Raw genomic sequence first — 27,837 nt, 5'->3', positions numbered from 1 at the left:
ACACGCCGAACACCGACCGATTATCTGCTGAATAAGAGGCACGGGAGCGCGGAAGATGTCCGCCCCAGCGAAAAAGCTACTTGCCGGGCCCGGGATGGTGGGTTCCTTTGCAATTGACTCGCGATGCAGCAGGTTAGCCGGAGGAATTTTACCAACAACCTACCTTTCCCCAGCGAAACAGAAAAAAAAACGAATTGACAATCTCTTACCAAAGGCTCATGTAATCATCGGAAACGCCTATGACGCTACTGCACCGGGTATATATGTGGGGCGCTAACCGTCAAACTTTACTAAGAGTGGTATAGTGAGGAGCGCTATGAGGGGCAGAATGGCGCAAAGCAGTTGTTTACAGGACAGCTAGGTAGCTAAGCTCGCTCGGTGCGATTGGGCCGGTGGATGATGTAGTAGCCATGGCATGATGTATTGCGAGATAGACACAGTCTATGGGGATCGAAGACTGTCGACAAGGGGTCTGGGTTATCTCATGCACCATGCACATGCCAGCCCCCGGTGGTGCTGGTGCTGGCTGCTGGGTATAAGTAGAAGGTGCATACCCCACCCCGAAAGCTCTCTTCTTTACTTCTTCACTACATACTCATCTCTCTCGAATCGTTCGTACTCTACTCGTTCTTTGTGATACCCCCTAGGAAGTTATTCAAGATGGCTCCCAAGATCGCGATTGTTTACTACTCCATGTACGGCCACATCAAGAAGATGGTATGTTGCGATTGTGTTGAGATGGGGAGCTGTTCTTGGTTGCGAAACGGCTCCCCACTCGATTGATACCTGACAATTGAGAGCTTGTGCTAACAGAGATGGCTAGGCCGATGCTGAGTTGGAGGGTATCAAGGAGGCGGGTGGTGACGCCAAGCTCTTCCAGTATGTATTCCCTTTCCAATATCCCTAACACCATCATCTCGCTGCTGGCAATTGCAATTGCTATCCACACACCCCCTTCATCTCCCTCAAGACCACCAACTAACCCACCCGCAGAGTCGCCGAGACCCTCCCCCAAGACGTCCTCGACAAGATGTACGCACCCCCCAAGGACGCCTCGATCCCCACCCTCGACGACCCCGCCGTCCTCGAAGAATTCGACGGAATCCTCTTCGGCATCCCCACCCGCTACGGCAACTTCCCCGCACAATTCAAGACCTTCTGGGACAAGACGGGCAAGCAATGGCAACAAGGCTCTTTCTGGGGTAAATACGCCGGTGTCTTCGTGTCAACCGGTACCCTCGGTGGCGGCCAGGAGACCACTGCCATCACCAGCATGAGCACGCTTGTGCACCACGGCTTCATCTACGTGCCGCTCGGATACAAGACAGCGTTCAGCATGCTTGCTAACCTCGACGAGGTTCACGGTGGTAGCCCGTGGGGCGCTGGTACCTTCTCTGCTGGTGACGGTAGCAGGCAGCCCTCTGAGCTTGAGCTTAACATTGCTAAGGCTCAGGGCAAGGCTTTCTACGAGGCGGTTGCCAAGGCCCACCAGTGACTAGATGGCGGAAAGACTGCTGGCGATGCTGTGGGTGAGAAGAGCGTTGAGGGAGTAAATGGAGCGGGAGCGGCGACTAACGGTACTACTACTGCTGCGCCTGCTGCTGCTACATCTGCCCCTGCCGCTGCTTCCTCATCGCAGCCTCAGCAGAAGGGGCCGGAAGAGAAGGATAAGGAGGGTCCGTGTGGATTGCCTGCAAAGTGCGATATCATGTAGACGTTTCTGTCATTTTCCTTCTTCCGCTCTCTATAGTTCGCTTGTTTAGACAGCTGTGCAACGAGATAAATGAAATAAAGTAATACCTTCATCAATCCCGCTATGGTAGCTTGACCTATGATGACTGAACTGGCTGTCCAATGTATATGTTTGTTAGAAATTTGTCGCGCAGATTTGAAAGTGATTGTCCATCTGGGACAAATGACTTTACATTGCAATAGAAATTAGGAATATTTTGGTGAAGAAAAGATTGGGTATCATTCTGTCCAACTACTATCAAATAACCCAGAACCAGACTGCTGAAGCTGAAATCTATCACACAAGACCTCAACGAAGTCCTTACCAAAAGAAACGCTCCGTCTATACCAACCCCAAAGAGAACGCCAAACCCCTTATCTCCGTCAGATCTCTCTACCCGTCTTTCTCTCCCTGCTCCTTTCCATCCTGCGGGACATGATCATGAATGAACTCATCCACCCAATCCTTTATCCCATCCGCCTTGTGCGTCAACCATTCCCACCAGCTTTCTTTCTTGTTTCCCTCTCCCTTCTCCTCATCTTTTCCATCACTCTTCTCGCCATCTTTCAACTCGTCTTTCCCACCACTCGGTGGAGTAGGTCGACTAGGCACATCCTCCAAACTCGGACTCGTATCTTCCAGCCCAGACGCTGACGCTGCGATACTGGACAGGGAGTTCAAGTCTGTTGCGGGCATGGATGCGAGGTTCGATGGTGACGGGAGGGAAGAAGGGAGGGTGATGGAGGAAGAGAGAGTGTAAGAAGACACGGGATCTTCGGGTGTTTCTTTTTCGTTGCCAGAGACCGAGTCATCGTCGGAATGCAGACCGACTGGTTTTAATGGGAGTCGCAGAGTACCGTTGTTGGGCGCGGGGTTGAGACCGATGGAGTCGCAGACTATGTTGTAGAGTTCGATGTTTTCTGTTGGCGTGGTGTTAGTTTACTTCCTCCTGTATAGGTATGTATGATGTGAATGAGATGAAGACTTACGGAAAGGTTCCATCCTGCTCCCAGCTTCATGCGGGAACGCAGGCCCTCTCGCGATGAAAACAGCCCTCATAAGCGGATGCTCGTGATCGTATCCATGGAGTCCCTTCGGATGATACTCCTCGCCCGTCTTCATCCCTACCTCAACGTTAAACTCATCTTTCGTTACAATCGCCCAGCCTGTTTTCGGCACAATCCACAGCGGAGCGATCCTGTCGTTTCTGCTAAAGTGGTAGCGCTCCGGCATATTCTCATCCCGCAAGTAGACATCGAGATTGGGGTTATCCTTTGTACGGTCTAAGAGCTGATTGTAGAGACGGTGCAGCGAGGCTGGGTCTTTAGGACGCAGACCATAGAGCGGCCAGCCGTCTGTGTGGGAGAGTTCGGCGGGATCGATGAGGTCCTCGAGTTGAACTAGGCGGGTTTTGTCTGTGGTGGCCATGCCGTGGTCTGAGACAACTATCACATTGACGATGTTTGTTAGGTTGCGCGCGTGGAGACCAGCTAGAATACCTGCCATCATTGTGTCGGCGTTGGCAATCGTCTTGCGGATTTCGGTGCTGTTGGGTCCGAAGCGGTGGCCGTCGCCGTCTACATCGGGGACGTATGCTGCGATCAGCTGAGGTCGCGGTGTATTTGCGCTCGCGCCGATGTCTTTGGGGCCGGGGAGATCGAGGAGCTCCATTATGCGGTCGACCTTTGTAGGCAAGACTTCGGAACCGTTGTACTTGTCGATGTAGGCAATCTCTTGGTTCAATATATGCGCTTCAGAGCCTGGCCACATGTGGACTGCTGTCCTGACTCCTTGCTTCTCGGCTGTCACCCAGAGAGGTTCGCCGCCCCACCAGTGCGGTTGTAAACTGCGCTTTGGGTCTGTGTAATAGAACTCCTGCTCGAGTTCTGGGTCCCAGAATGTGTTTCCTACTACGCCGTGCGCTTCGGGATACATGCCCGTAGCCATTGTGTAGTGGTTTGGGAATGTGACGCTGGGGAAGCTGGGCATCATGTACTTTGGCGATATGCCCTCTGCTACGAACTGGTTGAGCGTTGGTGTGAGGTTTCGGTATAAGAAGTCGGCGCGGAAGCCGTCGAGCGATATGAGGATTGTGGTCGGCGCAAAGAGTGAGGTGCCGTTGGAGAGCATGGCTGCTGCTTCTTTGACATCTTTCGGGGTAGAGAGATTGTACGTGGCTGCGAGGAGAACGACGAAGAGGACGATGATGGATACGTATATGGCTATTCGGCGGTATAGACTCTTTCTGCGTACCTGTAGTCCATTAGCTTCGCTCGCGCATCCGTAGACTCTACACACCTTCCTCTGCGACTCGCTCGCAAGTAGTCGCTGTTCATCGCTCAATGAACTTCTTCCTGATCGGAAACTTGTACTGGAAGCACCAATACCTTCTTCCATTTCGTACATGAGCGCACTCGACTCTTCATTGCCGCCTTTCCTGCGCTCCTTCATCTCCTTCTTCTTATCCCACTTTCCGACCTTGACGCTCGAGGCTCTGCGCCCCAATAAGCCCTTGCCACCATCTTTCTGCGTAAGAAGCCTCTCGCGCTCATCTTCCGAATCTAAAATGTCGTGATCGCGTTCGTCGAGCTCGCCAGATGGTCTGCCGTCGTAGCCTTCATCGTCGGAGGTGTGGTCGTACAGGGTGCGCTCGTCGGTGCCAGCATCGGAGCTAGGCACTCTTTGCGATTCGTTGTGCGGTTGCGAAGACATGATCGCGTCTTCAGGCGATATATTACATAGCTAGGTGGAAAAGAAACGTTGCGCCGCTACGGTGCTAAACATGATGGGGGTCAGCGACCCCAGACGTGTCGCTTGGCATCCATGTTTCACGCGTGCAGGACGGTTATGTCGGTCGCGTAAAGGCGCTATTCGGTAATTTACTTTCACTAAACCTTCATCTAAAAATTGGGGTGAACAGAGCACTTGACTTGGTTTTGTGCATGCAGCAGATGGTAGATTCTCCGAGATCCTACATTCTTTCCGTTGTTCAACATTCGTTCATGCCATCACCAAGATCACGTCACGGCCGGCCTTCCACTTAAGACCAGCGCCGGCTATCTTCCCCTTAGAGCAAACCCACAACAACAACCACATATGCTCTGCAAGCTCTCCCCAATTGAACAGCTGCACCATCCCAAGAGTCTCAGAAGTACCCTTCGCTCGGTAGAGATATGCACCCCAGCCGAGTCTGCCATCTTTCAGCGGTTCACACACGCCATCCCAAAGGTCTTTCTGAGCCTGCGCAGGCCAAGTCGACAAGTCAATGAGCCAATGACCTCTTTCATTGCCCACTGGATCGCGTGACTTTCCAACTGGTTTGAACTTGCCTGGATATTGTTCCTTGAGGGCTTCCAGGTAGGGTGTTATCTGCCGAGGCCACGCCTCCGGACTCTCTACACCTATCTTCGGTGGTGGAGATTCAACTATTTCCGGATAATCGGTAAAGTCTATGGGTGGACCGGAATTGTCGATTTCTTGCACCTTGCTGTTCTCACTGGCTTGGTCTTCTGCTAATGGGGAAACTGGCTTTGGCGCATCAGATGAGCGGAAGCTCTCTTGCTGTGTTAAGACGATGCTGCTAGATTCGGGATGCACTTCTGCAGAAACAGGCGTCTTGGCTTCTATTATATCGCTAGCGATTTCCAGGCGTGGACTCTCGCGACGGTCCACACTTGCGGTAGGTACCTGAGGCGAAGACGTAGTGCTAGGCGCATCCGGCTCGTCTGCTGTAGCGACAATCGTGCGTTCCGCGGTCTCAGCAGGCGACGAAGAAGCCTCCTGCGTAACATCCCTAGCGTCCGACTCGTCTCCGGACGTGTTCTCGGAAGTCATCGAAAAGCTATCCTGCAATTGACTCTGTAGTGCTTGAACCGCAGCTTGCGTATCCTCAATAAACGCTGTGTCAGCATCCTCCGGACTGCTGAGGACATCTTTTATAGACCGCCGTTTGCTAGCAGCGCTTGACTTGGGGGTTGCTTGCGCTTTCCAGTTTTGATGGATACGTTCTAATCGCGCAAGCCGACTAGACGTTGGCGCAAAGTCGTCTTGTCCCACATCGTCGGACGACGCGCCGACGTATCTTTTGGGATATTCATCAGACGATAAGTGAGATGGGAAACTGCCGTAGGAATCTTTGTTGGTCGATAAGATGGAGGTATTGACGGACTCGCGAAATGAATTTCCTTTGTTTGGTGGCGAAGGGTCGCTCACTCGGGAAGCAGCAAACTGGCTCGACACATCGTGTTGTGATGTCTCCTCAACATTTTTTCGATGCGGTCTAAAGTCGAGATAAGCGTCGGCCAAGGAGCGGTAAAGTTGATCGTTTTGTCGAGTAGCCGGAGCGGAGATGTGGACCAAAAGCTCGTGTTCATCGTCCATAGTTGATTACGAACAAGTAGATATTGAGTTTTTCAAAATCCATCGTAAGAGATATGTACAAAAGCGATCCAAGTAAAGCGCGCACAGATTGTTGTTGCGTGAGAGGACGCAAGAGGTCAAGTGTAGACGAAGAAGGGTTCAGCGGGTTCATTGACGCGACTTGGCAGGTACAAGTAAGGTCTGTGCACCTTACGAACGAATCACTAAACTTATCGATTCGCATGTGACGAGTCTGGCAGTTGAAAGATATCTCTCACACCCAAGGTTCACATTACCAAATATAATCGTTCAGCTTCAGGACAGCATCGTCCAGCGTCGTCATTCAATGGTATGTCGTCTATCATGCATGCTATCATGTAACCATCCCTACGGATATCGCTGAAGAAAAGAACCGCATCCCTTTTTGTGACCCAAAAATTACTCCTCATCATCCTCGTTCGGGGCCTGCATCTCCTCGATATCTTCCTCCTCGAAAGTGTGCATAGGTACTGAGTAGAGGCGGAGAAGAGACTTGTTGGGGTCCTTGACCAGGACGTATTTGCCCTCGTCCATGCGAAGGACCATATCGACAATGGTACGAACAATAGCCCATCCGTTGTTAAGGTTGAGTGCCATCTGGGCGGCGAAGTCGCGGGGCTTGGCTGTGAGTACACCGAGGATGACGTGGTCGTTGTTGTTCTTGGGGTTGGTACGGGAGACGAAACTGTAGTCATGTTAGTTGAGTCGGATGTGAGAAATTGAAATACATACCCGAGCTTCATGGTGTCGGCCTTGGCCAAGATACTCTGGGTAGTCCAACGTGCAAGCTTGCAGGAATTGTTCTTCATCTCAGTGGCGAGAACAGCACCCCTCTGGCTGGCCAACTTGGACCTCCAGTCGAGCGCTCCACCGGCACCTTGCGCCTTGTTGTCAAACTCGTTGAGAGCCTTGATGGTCAGGTACTGGTCCTCGCCGTTGATGTTGTTCTTAACAACAGCGTCCAACTCCGTCCGGACAACCAGGTGCAGAGGCTCCTCGTCCTTGTCCAGAGACAGATCGAAGCGGCGGTACCTGTAGGCCTTGGAGGCTGGTGGGTCGGTCTCGACCTCCTCGTTGTAGAAGGGATGCTCGTGGGGCATGCTGACCTTCTGGCTCTCAGACTCGGTAACGACCTGGAGGGGGAAGATGTTGTTGATGTGTGTGGCTTCCAGCATCAGAGCACCAGGGCTGTTGATAGAGTCCTTGTTGCCCTCGGAAATCTCAAGCGGCGCGTCTGCGGCGTTCTCGTTGACAGTGACCATGTCCAGACTTGATCCATCGCGCTTGTCAATGAAGACCTTGTTGCCTCGCTTGGTGAAGACCAAGTCCCAGGAGTAGACAGACTTGGTGGCGCACATAAGCATGGATAGAACACCGTCGGTAGCGAAAACAGTGCCCTCGTCCTTGTCGGCGAGCTCCTGCAGGATAGGATCGCTGGAGGTGGTGACATTGTAGGCGGCACGGTCGAGGACGTTGAGTTTGCGCTCCGAGGTCCTGGCACCAGGCTGCTTATCGTAGCTGCGGTCGTAGTAGTAGAGGAATCCGTAGTTGTCGATATCCTCGCCCTCGTGGGTGTCGAGATTGAGCTTGCTGAGACGGGAGAAGTCAATCTCCTCCATGACGTTCCATTCGGGCTTGACCTGCACGGAAGCGTCACGGTTGCGCTGGGGCTTGTCGTCCCTCCAGCCAAAGCGACGTCCTCCCCTGCCGCCACGTCCACCGCGCTGGTTGTCGTACTGGTTTCCACCACGGCCACCAACGCGCTGGAAGGTGCCCCGCCCGCCGCGTTGCGCCTGTCCACCTCGCGCTCCTCCACGTCCACGGAACACGGTGCCGCCGCCTCGTCCAAATCCTCGGCCACGGGCTGATGTGCGTGTGTTGTCGACGACGGAGAAGGTAGCCTCCTCTTCGGCGGCCTGGATGGCGAAGGGGTTGGTCTGCTGGTTCGCGCCGTATACCTGCTGATCTAGAAAGTCTTAGCAGCTATCTTCTTTCTCCTTCACCATCACCAGACATACCCCTGTAGTTGCGGTTGCCGTATTGCTGGCGTCCTCCCCGCTCGCGGTCCTTGCCCTCAGTCCAGTCGGCCATGCGCCCCAGCTTGTCCGCCTTGGAGTAAGGCGCGAACGGCACGCCGTCGAGCATCGATTCGCTGGTGACGGGCGGGCCCCATCCTGCAGTGTCGGGCAGCGCGGACACGAGGTCCAGTAGTGATGCGGGTGCCATGTTGTGAAGTTGCGGTAATGCTGGGCGCTGGTTGTTGCCGCACAGAAATTATGTGGGCAGTCAGATTCCGCGCTAACGAAACGAAATTCCAAGGGCGTACCCCGCGCTCTCCTTCACTCAACCACCCCATCAGCGTAGTCCATCGAACGTCATTATACTCCTGAACGCCAACAGCTTTTTGAACCCACTTGATGGCATATCTCCCCGTAACACTACAGCTCTATGGTATCTGCCGGGTGAAAATAACCGCGTTTTTTCGCCCTTTTCTGATCCGTTCACATCGCACCTTGAGATGCACTTAGTAAACTACTTTACAATCAAGCTTTTGCGCTATCGGACACACCTCTAATCTCACTCCTTCATACGGGCTGTCAGACACTACACGTGAGACTTCATCATTTCCTCCCGTCTCTGCCCAACGTTCACTCACATACAGCGATGGCGTTCCGGTGAGAGTGATGCACAGCGCTGACACCAGATCCAGCCATGTGCTATTGGTATATCGATACCACCTCCCGCTTGATGAAGACATGATTGCTGCACCACATAATGGTTCTGCAGGTAAGTGCGGGGAGATCATGCGCCTCACATGGATCTGATTCGATATTGGCATATAGCCACAGCCCCGTGAGCCAATGAGTTTCCTGCTATCTAGGGTTCTCCCACGTCATTGGGAACCGGTGAGTGAAGTAGAAGAAGAACAAGTTTCCATGTCCTTCCCGAAGCGTCTTGGCTACATAAGTCGACAATCTCAGTGTTAACAAGTCTGAGTCTCTTTCGGTATGCTGAAACACTGACTTGAGTGTATCGAAACGTCCAATTTAAAAGTCCTTCCCAGACTATCACAAGCTAAAGCGGTTTCTTTCCTCTTCTCAATGCAATTCGGCCCATCCATATGCACAAGATGCAGTACGAGCCTCTCGACAAGACGCAGAACGAGATTCGTGTTCTCGAGTTTCTCAATCTTTCCAGCCCAGTCTCGACCGACGACACCATTCAATGCTCCATCAGAAACGTATCACTACAGAGTTCTCTCGACTCTCAACCGCATCAGGAAGACTCACAGGACCGGAAATTTCCGATAGCGTGGGATAAATTCACCAAGTCCGTGGATCTACGAGACTCAACCCTCGAACGAAGGACACTCGATGCGGCGACACTTGCTGGTCTACATCGGAACTCTTCTCAGTGCAGCGATTGTCGTTACGACTGGGGAGATTTTGAAGCCTTGTCGTACACATGGGGCGATATAGGCGAGACAAAGATTATCTGTGTAAACGGTTTCCGCAAAAGCGTTCCGCGCAATCTCGAAGGAGCCTTGAGAGCGTTGAGAAACCTGGAAGAGACTCTTCTTGGTATGTGCTATTGGATAGATTCATTATGCATTGATCAGGAAAATATCGAAGAGCGAAATGAACAGGTCAAGCGCATGAAAGAGATATACGGACAAGCTAGAGCTGTGATAGTCTGGCTGGGTCAAGAGGAGGGAATGCATGGGCCCGCACTTCAGATATCGTACCCTTATGGTCATGATGAGGAAAGCAGATTGACGCCTCGAAGCGATCTGCCTCTCTTCGGCAGGCCCACTTTCCTGGCTTTTGCACAGAAGCCATATTGGAACCGGTGCTGGATCATCCAGGAGCTCGCCATGAACCACAATTCGACTCTTTTCCTGTGCGGGAAGTCTAAATCGACGAGGGAAATGCTACGTGCGGGCGCCCTTTGGGTTCTGCATTTATCCCAGTATTATGAGGAAACAAACGGTTCGTCCGACCCCAGTGTGCAACTCGGTATGCAGACTAGGCTTCAACGTCTTTTAAATCTCATATCTATTACCTCCGAGAGCGATGTTGGGATCAGCGCAGGTCCTGTCTTGAGTCTTGTTGGTCGAGCGGACGCTACAGACGAAAGGGATAAAATTTACAGTATACTTGGCCTGTTAGATCCTTCTATCTCTGCTGGTGTCACACCAGACTATTCGCTCCCGGTGCAGCAGATATATACGAAATTCATGAAGTCGGCTATCAAGGGATCGGGAAGATTGGATCAGATCGTCTTTGGAGGTATCTCGGCCGAGAAAGGCTGGCCATCGTGGGTACCTGACTGGAGGAAGCCACTCCAACGCGACTACATCTACGATAACCCACTTCACGGGGCGAGCAGAGATGTACCTGCTCGATTTAGGTTCATCGAGAAAGAGAAGGATCGTACCTATCTTGCGTGCAGCGGATTCCACATCGACACAGTCGATGGTATCGCAGCCGAGCCACCTCTGGATTCTCATGCCACGCAATCAGGTGTCGTCTCTGATAGATACAGAGGTCAAAAGTTAGAGGCAATAATCGAGATCACCTTTCTTATGGGCTATCCTACGATTTCGTCGGGTCGAATCTTCAAGATCCCGTGGAATTGGAGTGGCGACACGGACGACAGCCTTGCCAATATCGCCTCTGATCCGTTTTTTACTCGATCTACTTACTTCAAAAGATGGGACAAGTTCAGAAGATACAACGCCGACTTCTGTATCGGTGGTCAGAGATTTCGAACTTTCTTCCCACAATCCTACGAGCCAAGTATGGATACCAGCGCTATGCTGCGATGTGTACGTTTGGCCTTACCTTATTTAGATCACAGAGCTTTGATTACGACAAGAAAGGGTTATTTGGGGTTGGCTCCGGAAACAGCTCGCCCAGGAGATGTTGTCGCTATTCTGTTTGGCTGTTGTTGGCCACTACTCCTAAGGCCGTGCAATGATGGTCTCTATCAGGTCATCGGAGAATGCTACGTACACGGCCTCATGAAAGGAGAAATCTTCGATCAGCAGCAGGACGAACATGTATCAGAGCAAGAATTCATCTTGTGCTAAGAAGGAAATGTAGCGCACTATCATTCCCCTCAATCGCTGTCACTCTCCGGATCCAATTTCCACGCCTCCCCCTCCTCAAACACAACCTCACACCCCCGCCCAATCAACCCCAAATCCCCCCAAAGCGCACTGTCAACCCCATCCTGTCCCTCCCCTCTATCCCTCGTAACAACAACGCACCTCTTTAGCCCCTTCATCCAATCCAGCCCATATTTCCCCATCTCCTTGACATGACCCGCCGTCACCGCAGCGGGATGGAAATCCAAACGTATATTTTCAACCCGATTGACATAGTCACGCGGTATGCCCCTGACGAAAGAGGCGATAGTCTGACCGTGTTGGAACCCGAACGTATTCAGTCGCAAGATGAAGCCAGCCGTCTCGGCATGTACTTGTCGACACACCGTCCTTCTTGCGAATAGGTAGTGGATTGGATACCGCTGAGATGGGGGTTCAAGGCGTAGATGTATATGAGATTTCTGATCTCGCCGGGGAGGCGGAGGAGAGGAGATTCGAGACAATTTTGTATGGTGAGTGGACTATTAGCAGCCTCCGATGACAAAGATTTGAATATGTGATATGGTACGGGTGTCGTCATGTTACGTATCAGGTTGTATCAACAGACATGGGAAGCTCGATTCAATTCCCATCTACATAGGTAGGTGGCAAAGCCATAAGACGTGTGCTTCGCATGCTTGCTTGCTCCAAACACCTCAAGTGAAATCAGGTGGAAACACTCATCGAGCAATAGACATTGATTGAACAGCTTCAACTTCAAATCTTCATATCCATTACTTTGTTTTCAAGCCTAAGCTCTAGACTTTCTCCTTCCCCTCCCCCTTTGTACAACCTCCCCTTCTTCTTTCTTTTCTCTATACAAACGTTGTTGAAAACGCGATTAAAAAGTCTACTGATGATGAATAAGTGAGAACAAGCTGGAATCGCAACATACGATCCAGCATTGCTAATTACAAGGCTTAATAAAAATGTGTATATCCAAAGCAGGTCGTCAAAAACGTCAAATGTACGGTCTTTGTCGGATAATCGTGAAGTATCGCTTGCGCTGCGATGCGTTGCGATATGATGCGGATGAACGCTAAAGTCGATGATGGAGACGTGCCGCCCAGTCTATGCGTGTCGAAAGGTTTTCGTCCAGGGCCAAGGAAGATTTAGTCAGTCCGGCCCTTTCCATCAACAACCCCATTCGCCCTCCCATTCTTCTCACTCGTCTTCTTAGGAATAGTAAGACAGTTGATACCGAGGTAATCACAAATACTTGTAATGACCAAATGCGCCCACTTGCCATATACAACAGCAGCGAAGACGAAGTAAGCGCGTAGGTACCAGAGTTCAAAGCTAGCGGAGATGGGACCGAACGTCGTGCCGGGGATGGTGAAGTAGGGGTGGTTGATGAGCAGGGCGCCTCCGATCATCGGTGCGAGCATGATGGTCCAGTAAGGGAAGGGCTGGTGTGTGAGATGCGCGAGGATGATCTTGGTGGTCATGCGTCCGAAGACGAGAGACATGGTTAGACAGTAGAGGACAAGGTGGTTGTCTTCTAGTAGTTTCGAGTATGGCGATCCGAGCCAGGCCATGGTGGAGACGACGAAGATGACTAGCGGTGTCCATTCCTTGAGAAGGGGCAGCAGAGGCTCGTTCCTGGAGCGACGCGCTTTCGCTACGTTGACGATGCAGGCGGGGAGGTGGGCGGCGAAGAAGGTGAAGAGGATGATGGGTACCCAGAGTTCCTTCAGGGTTACGTCGCCGATTTCTGCTTTGTAGGATGGGAAGTAGGTCGCGAGGGGTTTCGACCAGATCTCTGGGCCGAAGTAGCCGGACATGCAGATGAAGGTGCATGCAAGGATGAGTCCCTCTGTGAGGAGTTAGCAATGTCCGCGCCAATCAAGTAGCTAACGTACCTGTAGGACCGTTGAAGTAGCCCAGATACAGCGTATGGGTGTGGTATGTCTCCCAAGTCGAGAAGAACATGGGCAGCACAGGGATCAGCGCAGTGAAGGCGCCAATCTTGGTCGAGCCGTATCCAACGGCCGCCGTCTCGAGGAGACTGGCCAAAGTGCAGTTCAAAGAATCAATCCCATGGCTACGTCACAATCAGTATCGTGATATTGGCGCATTGGGCTGTGTTCATCACGTACTCAAAAAGTTCTCCCAGCGGGCTCGAGGTGCCGGTTCGGCGCGCTTGCTTTCCGTCGACGTTGTCCATGGTGGAGTACCTGCAGGAGATTAGCGTAGCCCTCACTTCCTTGTGCTGTTGTATTTCTTACATCCACATGCCAAAGGCGAAGCTGTAGTATACCCATGAGGGCGCTGGTCCGACCAGATCCGGGATGTAAAGCTCTAGCAGCACGACGTTGCCCAGGATAAAGAAGAAGCCTAATAACGTGACGAGGTTCGGCGCCAGCCACAGCGGCAGCAGTTCGACAAAGGCATTCCACTATGTTCACGTCAGGGCGCGTTGCGGTTGCGCGGGTGCAGGGTGCGTACGTAATGCTTGAGGATGTAGCGGGAGATGAAGGATTTGTCGACGCTCGAGTATTTGTAGGTCCTGAGGTGTTGCAGCGCATCTTCGGAGACGCACTCATGCCTCGCGGTTTCTGCGCAATTAATCATGTCAGTTGGATGCGCGTCGGGGGATCGTCAAGGGGGCGTACCTTTGCTCGGCGGCATGGCGGGATTGTGTGTGACGGGGTGTGGGAGAGACATGAGTTTGGCGGGGCGGATTAATTTATATAAGGGTCGTGGCCATGTGGTGAAGCGGGGAATATGCGCTGCAGGTGCCGCCTGTCTCTTGTGGGATGGGATGAACAACGGGATGGCTCTGGCGGGCGTCAAACTTCTAAAGGGTACGGGTCCGTCGGCTCGGTAGAGCCATCTGCAAGGGTTGGTGCCATGCGAGATTGCACGTCATCGCTTGGCTCCAATCGCTGTTGCACGTGAAGATCACAGCCCAGGTCTGGTGCGAACATTACACAGTAAAAAACAAAGTACTTGAGATGCTAGTCTGAGACTGATGCGCAACGCAATGGGTTATCATTACATACAAATGCCGACGGAACAACTGCTGTCCAAGCTCTTTACACTGAGCTTTGCCACGTGGAGGCTCACCCTGCCTTCCGCTCACTCACTCAAAACTTCCAAATCTGTACCTCAACTCGGACGGCGCATCAACGGGTGTGGGCGCCTGTCGTTCCTTCAAAGTAGGTCCGCGTCGGTCATCGTTCTATGATTCCGCAGCAGCCTTCCTCTGGTCCTCCTCCTTGCGCATGTCTTCCAGGAATTTCTCCCACGTCTCGATAGTGCCCTGGAAGAAGTCGACATGCGCATCTGCGAGGTCGCCCAGAGTATCCTTGAATTCGACCGCTTTGATGCGCTCAAAGTCCTGTACCTCCTTGACGGTGTGCTCGTCAAAGGCCTCACTATTTTTCTTGGCCAGCTCAACTTCGCCCGTGAGTCGCTCAATCTCAACCTCCAGCTTGCGGACCCGTTGCCGGCGCGCTTGGTCGTGATCGATACCCCGGAAGTCTTCTACCTTGGATCGCAGGAAGCCAGACGCACCCATGCCGGCCCCTGTCGCGCTAGCCAACGAATCCCGATCCGCGGCAGATTTGGCAAGGTACTCACTCAGCTGTTCGAAATCGAGCTGCTTGCCTTCTCGTGTGCGGAGTAGTGTCTTGACGGCCTGGATGTATGCGTCCATGTCGCGCAGACTAGTGAGGTAGTTCTGGTCTGTGTGGTCGCGGATAGACTTGAACCCCTGTGAGGTTGTATTTACAGAAGCAGCGAAGGATGTCAGGTTCCCTTCGACCGCAGGTTCCATGGTCGTCAGCTTTTGGCACTGTGTCGCTAGATCGGCGTAGTCGGTCTCCAGATCACCCTGTCGCCTGGCTACCTTGACGGTAACCTTCTCCACATTGTTCAGATCCTCGCCGAGCTTGTTGGCACGCTCGACAACTTCGATGAAGCGCTGGTCCGGCTTGTGAATCTTGCTAAAGGTGTTGATGAGGCTTTCTGTGACAGCATCCACGAAGCCGCCGCCGCCCTGGTCGGAGCCGCTTGCAGCTCTTGATGACCGTCCCTTCATGTGTTGATTCCAGTCCGGGCTCTCCAGGAAGTTGATAACCAGGGCCGCTCTCCGTAGCACTGGATGCAGTGATATCCGCTTGAGGAAGCGGTGCAGCGAGTGGGCGCGTCTCTGCATGAAGTCCGGGCCAAAGCGGTCTCCACGCACATACTCCATCTTGTGCTTGTCGGGCAGCGGCGGGACGGCGCATTGCGGGTATTCTTTCGAGAGCTGTTTCCAGAGGAAGACGAAGTCTGTGAAGCGGCGGCGGACGGAGAATTCGGGTTTCTGGAAGGACTGGAAGTCGGACTGCGGGGATGTTATTAGACCCCGAACACGTAGGAACAGTGGAGCTGCAGGAAGAGGCACACCTTTGTAGTTACGAGGTACGAGACATATTGGTTTGGTGTGCCTGGCAGCTCTTTCTGCGGGCTGCCGACAAACGTCTCCAGGCGCCCTTCGCTGAAGTCGGCCGCCATTGCGCGTCTGCGGACCTCCTGCGGATCGCGGATGTATATGAGGCGGCTTTTCTCAAGCTCGTCAAAGTCGCTAATCCGGTCGTATTCGGGGTCGTCGAGTAGATCGTCGAACTGATATGGCGGGCTTGTTGGCGTGGGCTGTGTTGGACAGCTCGGAGGTGAATCGGTGACGTCGGCTGGGTACCCGGGCTTAGCGCCCTCCAAGGTGGGCGCACGATTCCTGACGCGCTCGTACATGGCTTCAAAGTTGTCGGCGCTCCTATGAAGCCAATGAGAGTCTTTTACAGCGACCATGATGTAGTGAGCGAGCTTTACAAATATGATTAATAGTGTATAACGAGTGCAGCTAACCGCCACAACCATGGAGGGTCACCAAGCATGTACAGTGAATGGAGAAAGTGCGACTTGTCTAACAAACACGCGCAATTGCCGCGTCCACACCGAAATGCCGCCAAACATAGCCCACCCTTGTGAGAGAAAACAGAGGTATCGTGAGTGACCTTTAACCAACCAAGACCTAATCCGAGACATGGAAAACACATCAATCGTCATGGGCGCCGAAGCGCTTGCTGAACTCTTCAAAAAGCTGCGGGGTAATTTCGTCGCTGCTGTTCCCGTTGACCGTCCAGAGCACGCCAAGCTTGTCGTAATGCTCCAGCAGAGGCTCGCTGTGTTCCTTGAAGTTTTTCAACCGCGCCTTCCACACCTCTGGGTCATCATCCGCTCTTTGTGTCAGCGGCTCGCCCGTGATATCGTCCTTGCCATCCACCTTTGGCGCATTGAATGTCGTGTTGTAGACACGCCCCGATGCCTCGTGTACCCAGCGGTTGCATATGCGATCGATGATGATGTCACTCGGGGTGTTGAGGTTGACTACCATGTTGATGGGTACGATGTTGTCGAGCTGTATCGCTTGGACGGCGGTTCTTGGGAAGCCGTCGAGTATAAATGAAGCCGATGGCCTGTTGGAGAAGGTGTAGCGGGGGGCCCGTACCGCCGAGGGGATCATGACTGCATCTACCGTCGTCTCTGGCACGTCCATGGAGCTGAAGTTGAGCGCATATGGCCGCAAAGCGTTGTCTCGTATCCAACCGCGGTTCGTGAGTTCGTTGACGATGAGGCGCAGGATCATGGCATCGGGTACTAGTTTGCCAGCCTTCATCGTGGATTCGGCGTGTATGCCTGCGCAAGTCAGCATTTTTCGGTATGGAGAGAGCAACGCGCATACCGAGAGGTGTCCGCTCCCGAACATTCTTCCTCAGCAAATCGCCAGAGCTGATTGACGAGAGCTCAGGGAATTTTTTCATCATGCGCTCCGTCTGAGTTCCCTTCCCGACGCCAGGCGCGCCGACCAGTATGATCCTGGCGGCCTTGGACAACCGTTGGACGGTCATTGTTGTAATGTGTGTTGTCGCTGCTGTATGCTATAGAGGCGATCTAGGAAAATGCTGCTAGGTGTAGTCCAGGTCGGTACGGTGAATAAAGCTCGAGGGCTCCGCCGAGGGCTCGTAGTTACTAAAACAAATCCATGGCGAAAATTGTGTGGAATGAAATGGAGGATCGGAACTAGGGTACGGAGAGAAGTGACAGGAGGAATTATGGAGTGCCCAGACGCGGAACCTGGGTTAAGATGGGAGAGGGACGATTACCGTCGGATAGGCGTGGAGTGAGGGGACGGCCCAGCATTCACGGCATGCCATTCGCAAGCCGCGCTGTCGTTCTTGCGGACATCGGAGACCCCAGCGCCTCGGCCAATTGGCGACAATATGCCGACACACATAGAGAATACCCATTGGTCCTTACGTCTCTTCGTACAAATCCGAGGTACATGTTGCTGCCTGCCTGTAGCGTCCCATGGCGCACATGTCATGCGTCCATCCGGTATCTTCCTAGCTGTCACCATGATGCGCGTCAGGCGAATGGCTTATGCGCCCGTTGGTGGCGACCAAGCTTTACCCAGCAGATCGCCCGGCGGTCCCTGAGACTAAGTCCGAAGACGCAACGTCAGAGGAACCCATTTTCTCAGAGCTGCATCACTCCACACTCCTTGCATCAAATTCCCAACACACACACAGCCTTCTCTTTTCTACCCTTCATCTGTTGATTCACTACCCACACTACTTTAATCGTTGTACTATATACGTCACTCCCTACACTTCCCCCGGCGCAATGTACGCCGGTCGCACTGCCTCCAGGGCAGCGCCCGCAGTATTCCGAGCGGGCATCAGGACCACTACCAGAGCTCATCGCCCCATGCTGAGGAACTCACCCGCGATTCGCATCCTCATTCCGCTACGCGCCCTCCAAACTGAGTCGACATCGAACAATGCGCAAAACTATCCGCCTCCTGGTTTCGACCCCAAGCAGGCCAACCAGCACCTCCTCAAGCCCCAGCAACAGTCAAAACAGTCTGTCGAGAAGTCGGACCCCATCATCCCCAAGTCTGGCGCAACCTCCAACCCGAAGACACCCGCGCAAGATGTCCAAACATTAAGCGAGCTGAAGATGGACAAGTCGGCTGCTGAATCCAAGGACGAGAAGAAGATTCTGGCCAAAAGGGACGCAGAGAAGAAGAAGTTGACCGTCTGGCAAAAGGTCAAGAAGGAATTGGTCCACTACTGGGATGGCACCAAGCTGCTGGGCTTCGAGGTCCGGATTAGCTCCAAACTCGCTCTCAAGATGGCCGCTGGGTACGAGCTTACCCGCCGTGAGCGTCGACAAGTACGTGTTTGAAGCCAGTATTTGTGAATTATACTAACAGACCTAGTTGCAACGTACCGTACAGGATCTGGCCCGCTTGGTACCTTTCCTGCCCTTCGTTATCGTCCCCTTCGCCGAACTGCTGCTCCCTGTAGCGCTCAAGCTCTTCCCTAACATGCTGCCCAGCACGTACGAGGGTCAGTCGGCTAAGGACACCAAAGCCCAGACGCTCCGAGCGACCCGAAAGGACGTTAGCGATTTCCTTCGTCAAACACTCAAGGAGACTGGCCTGCCTGTCTCTGCTGAGAACGCGCAGACAGAGGAGTTTGCCGAATTCTTCCGCAAGGTGCGCACCACGGGAGAGAAGCCAACACCAGAGGAGATCATCAAGGTGTGCAAGATTTTCAAGGACGACCTCACCCTGGATAACTTGTCTCGCCCTCAGCTGGTCTCCATCTGCCGCTACATGAACATCACCTCTTTCGGTACAGACAACTTCCTGCGCTACCAGGTCCGCGTGCGCATGCGCCAGATCAAGCGTGACGACCGAGCCATTGCCTACGAAGGTGTTGAAAGTCTCTCCGTTCCTGAGCTTCAGACTGCCTGTGCCAGCCGCGGTCTACGAACCTATGGTGTCTCTCCTGGCCGGTTACGGGACGACCTCACTAGCTGGCTCGATCTCCGCCTGAAGCACGGCGTTCCATCAACTCTTCTCGTGCTGTCCAACGCATTCGTTTACGCCCAGGGCAAGGAGACCGAGATGACCTCTCAAATTGATGCTTTGGAAGCCGTCCTCTCCAGTATCCCTGAGGAGCTGTACCACGAAATGGATCTCGAGGTCCGCAACGCCGAAGGTGCCGCAACCAACAAGCAGCGTCTTGAGGTCCTCAAGGAGCAGCAAGAACTCATCAACGAGGAGAACGAGCAAACCGAGACCGTTGAGAACAAGGCCACAGCCTCGCCCAAGGACCACGAGGACATTGACGAGAAGCCTGCCCGGGACGCACAGGAGGCAAAGGAAGCCAAGGCCGAAGAGGAGAGCAAAGAAGCCGAGGCCAGCGCTGGTGATGCCGCCGGTGGAAGCGCCGAGCGTGCCGAACAGGATGAGCGCGCCTTGAAGATGGATGACCCTACCGGCAAGGGTGAGAAGCCCGCTAAAGCGAAGAAGGAGTAAAAAAGAGGAAAGGTCGCCCATCAAACAGGACCTACTCTCTGCTTTTGTTGTGTATAGCTACGAAATCTCTTGTCATTGGCGTCCCGAAAGAAAGGTCCATAGAAAATACCCTGTTCCGATATTGTTGGATGGGAAGGACTATAGAATTGTATATCGTATAGAGATGCGAGATCATGCTCGCTAGTATAAGCTATTGAAAGAAAGTTATACATTGAACTCTATCTCGTGTGGTTTGAGTGCTGTGTGTATCTAAGTAGGCTTCGGACGGAACCAGCAGTCTAGAATATTGACGTCACTTGCACATCCCCCACCCCCCACCATCGACGCCTCGATCGTATCTCAATCAAGCTTTCTGCCAAGAAACACGCATTAACTTGGCAGTGAACTACTACTCTTTTTACTGCTTCCCTTGTAATAAGTCCATCTATTCCCTCTTATTCTTAGTCGTTAGAAAGAGAGCATACCATCAAGATGCCAGACGCAGCGCAAATCAACCGCTCCATCAGTACCATCAAAACCGAACTCGAGTATCTCGTCTCAAGTGGTGTTTTGGCGGCGCCGCAGTTGCAGTCTATTCAGGCGCAGTTACCTGTACGTATACTTTCTACTACATCTTTCCTACCTTTGTCTTGTCTGCTTGACTCATGATTGGACTCAAGAAGTGGAAGAGTATAGTTCGTAGGTGGAGACTAAGAGCAGATGTTAACGGGCACCAGCAACCGAACGGCCAACCCTCCCAATACATCGATCCCAAGTATGTAGATGGAGGGAACCAATTCAACCCCGCGCTCGTCGCGCAACAAGCGCAGGATCCGGCGCATCCGGCGAATCCGAACCATCCAAAGGTATGCTCTTATGTTGCTAAATTTCATGCCACACGCTACATCAAGACTACGAGTTTGGAAGGCAAGAAAGGAAAAAGGAAAAAAGTCCGCAAGTGACGTTTGGAAGTTAGGGAAGCTGACTGAAGGATAGCACCACGAATGGGCGAGTAAGCTAGCGCACAAATTTGGGAATGCTGCGGTTTACGGGGCTGGAGCGACGTTTGGCGCGGATCTGGTCAATGATGCTATGAGGAAGTTTTGAAATGGAAGAGAGATGTAGATGGGGTAAGGTAGGTGCTCGTTGGTACCGAAAGGAAGATAAGTGGACTTCTTATGCCTGCTATTGGGTGCGGATAGGTGTGTCTTACGTTCCAATGCAGAGCTGTTGATTCGATGATTTGTAGTGATACTTTGGTACTGACTCACTTCGAGAAGTATGAGTCTGGCCACCCATGGATCATGCCCTTAGGACTGTCCTTTCCAAAAGAACGTCTTTCTCACATACGGTTATATAGCCTTACACCTCAATCCCATTCCTCCATACCACTTTCTCCCCGATCTCAACACCACCATCATGTCACCAAGAACCTCAAAAACTATCTCCGCCGCCCACCAAGCCATCGCCTCACAGAACCAACTGAACTCCCCCTTCCTCCGCCTGCCCAGCGAAATCCGAAACCAAATCTACTACTACGCCCTGGGCGGTCATGAAATCTACCTCGTAACCCTTCCCACTAATGAGAAGAAAAAACGACTAGGATGCCGCCCACCCCACCAAAAAACCTGGGAAATGCATCCCATCCCAAAGAATCTAGCCATCAACCTCCCGCTCGTCTGCCGCCAAATCCGATGTGACCTAGGAGCCTATTACCCCTTCATGCACAACACCTTCGGCGCAACGGTACTCGCGGGTTTCCACTCTATGTTACACAGGTTTACGATTGGACAGAGAAACAGGATTGAGCTGGTTGTTACGGACCATGAATATTATCCGACGGGGAGATGGTTGTGGATTCGGGAATACATTATGCTTTGTGGACTGCCGAGATTGAAACTGGTTGTGTTGAGGGATGTTTCTGGTGTGGGGGAGAGGGAGAGGGAGGGAATACGCAGGACGTTTTTGGAGGAACTTGGGGATGGTGTGGGGGTTGAGATTGTGGATGATAAGTTGGAGTAAGCGGGATATGTGGGGGTTATGGAATTGGGGATTTGTAGATGACTTCTTCGCACGCCGAGGTAGCCATAGCGAAATGGACCCTAAAGTGGACGCGTACGTGCGTAGCGTAACAAGAATAATTTCTATGTAACCTCTTGAACACTCAAACAAACACAATTCATTCCAGTATCGAAATACTCTACCCGCCTGTCGCATACGGTACAATAAACCAACCTCAATGCATCTACTTACTACCCATCTCAAGACGCTGCTCCACGACACTAACCCTCCCACTCAAATCTCGCTCATCAATCTCAATAACAGGCCCATGATACGTCTTCCTCGCCCAAACCGCATAATAAACCGCACTGATGACCGCTATCGTACCCGTTACCAAGATTGCCCAATTCATATTCGCAGGCGTAACCTCCGCAAAGCTAGGCCAGAAACTGAAGAAGAAAACAAAGCTAAGATAGGCGCAGGCAAAGACGTTGTTAGCGATGCCTATAGCACCAGGAAGACGCCAGGGGCCCCATACAGCGCGGACCATGCCGTCGCTGGTCGTGGACTGGCTGTCTGTGTCGAAGGATTCGCTGGGTGGGAGGATGGCGCCGGTGCAGCGGCGGTAGAGGAGGAGGGAGGATGTGAGAAGGTAGGAGGAGAAGAGGCCGGCGATAGCGACGGAGATTACGCCATTGAAGGCGGTGGTGGATCCGATGTTTACTAGTGCGAGAAGGCAGGCGATGAAGCTTGTGAAGGCTACGGCGTAGACGGGGATGGATGTACGATCACTGACCTGGTTGATGTTAATACTACTTTTCTTTCAAACACAGGGCTTTGAAGTATGCATACCTTGCTCAAGGTTCTCCATCCAGGTAGACCCCGATCTCGAGCAAAAGCCCAGCAAATTCTCGATGTCGATGCGGAGAAGCCCACGTTCGCACTGATGGTCAGCACCATGACGATGGATGCCATGACGGCGGCGCCGGAGCGTGATTGAACGGCACGGTGGAAGATGGCCATGAACGGGAACGCAGGGTTCTCTAGAAGTACAGTATCGAGATCACCCATTCGTAAGAGCACGGTGACCATCATGACGAAGCCAAGAGAGCCGTTGATGGCGATGCCAGTCATGATGGAGCGAGGTACGACGATCTGTGCGTTTTGAATCTCCTCGGATAGCTATATTGATGTGTTAGTGTCTTGCTGCGAAGCCGGATGCTGGAAGTTGATCTAAAGTAGGCAGACACTCACATGAATCGGCCCATCACCGCCAACAAACGCAAAGACACTTCCCATAATGCCAATGCAAAAGCTCAACCCCTGACTCTGCCAATGTCCCATGTTTACGAACGTGGTAAAGGTCTCTTTCGCATTGCCCTGTGGCCCAAGAACCAGCAAGGGAATCAAGATGGCGAAGAAACCAAGGATGTGCAAGACCAATAGCGCTCCTTCGAACTTGGGTAGTAGCCATCCAGCAGCAATGTTGATAAAGACGCAGAACGCGATGATGGCCCAGTAGAGGAGAGTGACGTGCCAGTTCTGAGGGACGTACGTATCCGGTTGGCAGAGCATGAGAAGGCCTTGAATGAGGCCACCAGTGAGGAAAGCGCCGGACCCGAGTGATGCTAGCCAGCCACAGAGAGTGAGCCACCCTGCGGGGAAGCCGCGTTAGCATACGCTATCGATAGAGATCGTCGGGTTTAGGTTTACACACCTGAGATGTAACTCAACAGTTTTTGAGAGCTTTTTGGTGCCAGCATGGAAACCCAGTGGTATTGACCACCAGATGTAGGCGCCCTTTGAGGAGGGTTAGCAATTGACTCCTCGTCGTAAAACGCGGATTTCAAGCCGGACGTACATTGAAACAAGCTCGCTGAGCACCATGAACACAGATACGGTGCCGAGCCATACGATGAGGTAGCCATAGATGACACCAGCGGGGCCGCCACTGCTTCTTTCAGCACAACTGTCTCATGGTCGATGTGTTGTGTCATGCTGTGTACTCACTTCTGGAAGCCGACCAGGAACAACCTGAGAAACTGTCAGCGACGTGTCAACGTGTATTACGAGGTAGTACGACGTACACAAGAGATCCTTCCCAGGTGATCAAGACAGTGCAGCTGAAACCGAGGATAGATAGGAAGCCGAAGCGACGCTGTACTTGCATCAGCCATGTTCGTGATCAATGCAGAGGGATACATACCTTCAGCACAGCTTTCTTCCCCAGTCTTGCCAGAGCAAGATCATCGTGCTTGTCGCTAGAACGTGGCCTTAGAGTATTTAGTTCCGGCTCACTGGATTTAGTCGAGGAGAACGCCATCGTGCCACCAATACGAGTACAGGTGAAAAGTCGACACAGCAATAAGAGCGGAACTCGTGAGACGACCGATGATGGAGGAGATGAAAGAGAGAATAAGCAGAAGGATAAAGAGAAAGAACCGAGTTGCCGTTAGAACCAAGTAGCCGCATAGATGAAGAACTAGGGCCGCTTATGCACAACATTGTAGCCGAGATGATCCTCGTAATGATCCCGACCGTTGACCTATAGCCTGTTCACCAATAGGATCGTAGCACCAGTTGTCCCAATCCGGAAGACCTGCTGGAAGAAACCTAGGCGCATATGCTGCGTGCCGTGCCACCTGCACTGCGAAACGAGGGTACAGCAAGGGTGTGCGTTTCTGAAATGCCGCGCCAATTTTTACATGTGTTGGTTTGTGCTTTCTAGACTGTGTTACATACTATAGATATAGATTTACTGCAGTATTGTTGTAGCCGGCATGCGGGCTACTGGTTCTACTTGCACTGCCCAACTCTTCGATACTTGGATGCTCCTATCCGGCCCGCTGTATGAGGGTCTGGAATTTTCGGAGCGTCCCGATCGCGATATGTCCATGAGTTGGTATCCTTTGCTGTCGTCTTTGGAGGTTTGCTCTCCTCGACGGCGCAGATCGTCCAATCGCATAAGTCCTGACTCAAAACCCTCCATGAAAAGCTTGGTATACGGAAGACATGTAGTGACGATAGCAAAACATTGCACAATCTGGTTGCAGATAGACGAGCGCCAGTAACCGAGTGTCATGTCGTCTTTCAAAGCGGAATTGGTGCTGTCGCGATTGAAGAAGCTAAGCTGAACCGCAGCAGCAACAAGAACTCTTGTGTAGCTTGTCAGTATTTGAGATACGTGTAGGGCTTCGTACTCACAATAAACGACATGAGAACAAAGCCATGACCGCTGCCTTCCGTTGCCGTCGCATGTGAAGTTGCGCTGTTATGCCCAATTCCAAGGCCACGATCGCGAGCTCTGTCATGATATTGAAGCATGAGACCGTATTCCACCAGGTCAACTGCCTAACGTCAGCAGAAGCCGACTACGCATCTGCGTAGATTACTGACACGGTCGATGCACTGATCCAATGTTCTGTCCCATGGTCGTGGCAGCCGGCACTCGAATGCTGCGACCAACACAGAACAAACCAGCCACAAGATTATAAGAGCCAAGACGCCGAAGTTGATTCTGCGGTGGAGGTCGGATGGAGTCAGATGATGGACGAATGCGACGACAGCAAGCTTCGAGAAGCCGAGGGAGAGAATGAAGAGTATCATTGCGGCATATTCGCTCTTCGCTCATATCAGCGCTCCGGACCAGGTACTCAAGCGGAGGTAGAAGGTTACTTGGAGATTCGACTCGATCTGATATCCACTCAAAGTCGCGATCGGCTTCCCGAAACCGTAGTGTGCTTGCAGCAATACGGCGACAGATTGTGCGACGCAAAATATCTGGCAATACTTATTAGCAAATGTTGCTGAGTCTGTTGATGCTTGACTTACCAGGGATGCAAGTACGAGCCATGACTCGATAGTCAACGTCCGAAACACGTAGAACTTGATGCCGGCATGCGTCAAGAACGCCAGGAGACTGGTTACGAGAGTGAACCAAGTGATGATCTGAACGATGGGCGTCCAATTCAAGTCCGACAAGATGACTTGATACATCGTCTTAGACATACGCTAGAAAGGCTGTTGAGCAGAAGCCGATCGACGACTACTGCGAGAACGGACATGTTGTATGGAATGTGGGGTGAGCGGCGCGGGTAGCAAGAAGCAGGGTGAGCGTATCAGGTACGGACCCGCCAGTGCGGTTCTTTTCGTGATGAGTAGCACAGCAGAGCTGTGCCACATGCAGCTGCGCAAAAGTATAGCAGTTGGGAGACCATAGTGGCAATGTCGCGTTGAGCATAAAGCGGCTGGCACGCCGGCTAAAAGAGCTTTTCATTACCTCACAGAACGCTCGACACCTCATGTGTTTCTGCTGAGGCAGTCGAGGAACCTTTCGCGCAACCTTACGATCTCGCGGAAAGCTCGGAGGGGCACAGCATGTGGCCTATCGTTGTAGTTGCGAACGTGTGCTGCAACTGGTGTGAAGTGGGCACACCAACACAGCCACGTGTACGGCGTTGTCTCAGGAGTTGACTGATCCGGAGGTGGTTCAAGTTGCGCGCTTGGTGAACGGCTGCTCGACTCCAGTAGTTAGGTTAGACGGCGATTACCCAAAGCCTCGGGGCGCAAGCAGGTTTTATCAAGGTATGCAGGAAGTATCAAGTCTAAGGGCGAGGCTGGGATGTGATCTCCAGACTAAAGCAGTGTCGGGAGCGGTCCGCATCATTGGTGTTAGGTCTTCCTTGTCGGTTAGTCGGACGAAAGCCTCTGTTAGCCTGTAGCGCGATGGCGTGACGCTCGCCTGTCAGAAAGCGAGGGTCTTCGACTTCGCGAAGCAGGCCTCTTGAGATTGCGACTGCACCCATACCCTGGCAACATGGCTGATTGGCTTGCGGCTGAACGGAGGGACACGCTCCTTTTCACAAGAACGGATCGAGCCACCGGAAAAAGTTCTGCGTATATCTAGGTAATGCTGGCGATGATGGTATACAAGTGTTGAGATGGGTGTTGTAAAGGGCGAGTTGAGACTGGTGATGCGAACTCGGCCCAAGTGAGGATGGCATGACGCCAAGACACTAATTAAGCTAGAGTATATCTGGGTAGTGAGGGGTAACGATTGAGTGCTACGATACACCAGGAGACGTTTTTGAACCACCACATCGGCACATCCTAGCAGGGTGTGAATTTACACAACAGCGTTCATGTCAGGCGGATAAATTCTGCAGGCGGCCGGCCATGCCACGCGCTATCGAGCTCCGAATCGACCTCGGGAGTCTCCATTTAGCACTCTACCCGAGATAGTTAACGATTTCAATATTCTTCGATCGGTAGCTGCAAATATCTCGCCTGAGTTGAGAGTCTTGACGGAGACGAGGAGTTCAGAACGCAACCTTGGATAGGTTTTCCAGTGGACTGAACACTAGATAACACATCATCAGGCCGAACCATATTGCGCGACATTCAATTATCGTATTCTACGACTCATTACATACGTAAACCACCTCAGAAGCAACTTTTCAGTCCCTCCGCTCACCATACCCATAATCCGCTCTAATGAAATCCCACGCACACCGCTGAACCTCTGTAGTTGCCTTCACACCCGCACAATCATTCCCAAACAGACTTCTGCATGCCATCCTAAAGTCCCTCATTCTCTTGTTAGTCGCCACTGTCCATTCTTTCCGTGCTTGTTCATCCTGCAGTCCATGTGGAAGCCAGAAGCCGACTTGCTCGCCGCTTGGCTCGAATTCGAAAGGAGCATGTGGATTGTGGCAGTGGTATGTACACGATGGATATTTCGGATCGCGGACGTTATCGCGGAGGCGACGCCGGCGGGAGGGACAGTGTTCTGGGCAGGGGTCCGTTGGCTTCGGTATGGGTGACAGCGTGAGTGTAGGATCTATAAGCTCCTCGGTTGTCGAAGGCGGTGTTTCGATGCCTGTGGAGCTGTCGCCCTCACTGTAGATTTCGGTTTGTAGTGAAGATAAGTCCTCGATATCTTCGGTATGCTCAACATCGTCCTCTGCCTCTTCGATCTCCTCTCCGAACAGTGTACCTATGCTTCCTCTCTCAAGGCTGTCTTCCTCTTTCTTGACCTTCTCAACATGTACCAACTCCTCCTTCAGCTTCTCATCAGGCACATAGCATCTATGGTCCGCATCCCACTTTCCAAACCCACCCCATGTCTTCAGTGCCTCCATTACACTCTCAACGTCGCAATTTGACCTCAATACGACCGCCGCAAACCAGTACCCCGGCTGC

At 52.5% G+C, this 27,837-nt stretch overlaps 8 protein-coding genes across 8 annotated transcripts; 2 read left to right on the top strand and 6 right to left on the bottom strand.

Annotated features, from left to right (window-relative positions):
- Positions 1-660: 660 nt before the first annotated feature.
- Positions 661-1,495, top strand: ALTA7 (Minor allergen Alt a 7; the record flags this gene model as incomplete). The annotated part of the gene is made up of 3 exons (XM_051439132.1): positions 661-717; positions 824-879; positions 994-1,495. The coding sequence occupies 3 exons, from the start codon at positions 661-663 to the stop codon at positions 1,493-1,495; spliced, it is 615 nt and encodes a 204-aa protein (XP_051287209.1).
- A 1,176-nt stretch (positions 1,496-2,671) lies between these two features.
- On the bottom strand, positions 2,672-4,632 carry J4E90_009612 (uncharacterized protein; the record flags this gene model as incomplete). The annotated part of the gene is made up of 2 exons (XM_051439131.1): positions 2,672-4,474; positions 4,627-4,632. 2 exons carry the CDS (start codon positions 4,630-4,632, stop codon positions 2,672-2,674), a joined length of 1,809 nt encoding a protein of 602 aa, XP_051287208.1.
- A 1,897-nt stretch (positions 4,633-6,529) lies between these two features.
- On the bottom strand, positions 6,530-8,146 carry J4E90_009611 (uncharacterized protein; the record flags this gene model as incomplete). Its single annotated transcript, XM_051439130.1, has 3 exons — positions 6,530-6,815; positions 6,863-8,096; positions 8,140-8,146. The coding sequence occupies 3 exons, from the start codon at positions 8,144-8,146 to the stop codon at positions 6,530-6,532; spliced, it is 1,527 nt and encodes a 508-aa protein (XP_051287207.1).
- A 4,245-nt stretch (positions 8,147-12,391) lies between these two features.
- On the bottom strand, positions 12,392-13,910 carry J4E90_009610 (uncharacterized protein; the record flags this gene model as incomplete). Its single annotated transcript, XM_051439129.1, has 6 exons — positions 12,392-13,095; positions 13,142-13,287; positions 13,379-13,456; positions 13,508-13,677; positions 13,728-13,837; positions 13,895-13,910. The coding sequence occupies 6 exons, from the start codon at positions 13,908-13,910 to the stop codon at positions 12,392-12,394; spliced, it is 1,224 nt and encodes a 407-aa protein (XP_051287206.1).
- A 553-nt stretch (positions 13,911-14,463) lies between these two features.
- J4E90_009609 (uncharacterized protein) lies at positions 14,464-16,076 on the bottom strand (the record flags this gene model as incomplete). Its single annotated transcript, XM_051439128.1, has 2 exons — positions 14,464-15,612; positions 15,675-16,076. The coding sequence occupies 2 exons, from the start codon at positions 16,074-16,076 to the stop codon at positions 14,464-14,466; spliced, it is 1,551 nt and encodes a 516-aa protein (XP_051287205.1).
- A 247-nt stretch (positions 16,077-16,323) lies between these two features.
- Positions 16,324-17,176, bottom strand: J4E90_009608 (uncharacterized protein; the record flags this gene model as incomplete). Its single annotated transcript, XM_051439127.1, has 2 exons — positions 16,324-16,964; positions 17,011-17,176. 2 exons carry the CDS (start codon positions 17,174-17,176, stop codon positions 16,324-16,326), a joined length of 807 nt encoding a protein of 268 aa, XP_051287204.1.
- A 775-nt stretch (positions 17,177-17,951) lies between these two features.
- J4E90_009607 (uncharacterized protein) lies at positions 17,952-19,656 on the top strand (the record flags this gene model as incomplete). Its single annotated transcript, XM_051439126.1, has 2 exons — positions 17,952-18,503; positions 18,550-19,656. 2 exons carry the CDS (start codon positions 17,952-17,954, stop codon positions 19,654-19,656), a joined length of 1,659 nt encoding a protein of 552 aa, XP_051287203.1.
- Positions 19,657-27,092: 7,436 nt separating this feature from the next.
- On the bottom strand, positions 27,093-27,759 carry J4E90_009606 (uncharacterized protein; the record flags this gene model as incomplete). Its single annotated transcript, XM_051439125.1, has 2 exons — positions 27,093-27,723; positions 27,755-27,759. The coding sequence occupies 2 exons, from the start codon at positions 27,757-27,759 to the stop codon at positions 27,093-27,095; spliced, it is 636 nt and encodes a 211-aa protein (XP_051287202.1).
- Between the last annotated feature and the right edge of the window lie 78 nt (positions 27,760-27,837).

Source organism: Alternaria incomplexa (assembly GCF_024043165.1).
Source record: "Alternaria incomplexa strain BMP 0042 chromosome Unknown scaffold_16, whole genome shotgun sequence".
NCBI lineage: Eukaryota > Fungi > Ascomycota > Dothideomycetes > Pleosporales > Pleosporaceae > Alternaria > Alternaria incomplexa.
Note: the sequence above shows the minus strand (reverse complement) of the source record. Positions and strands in the feature narration are given on the sequence as shown.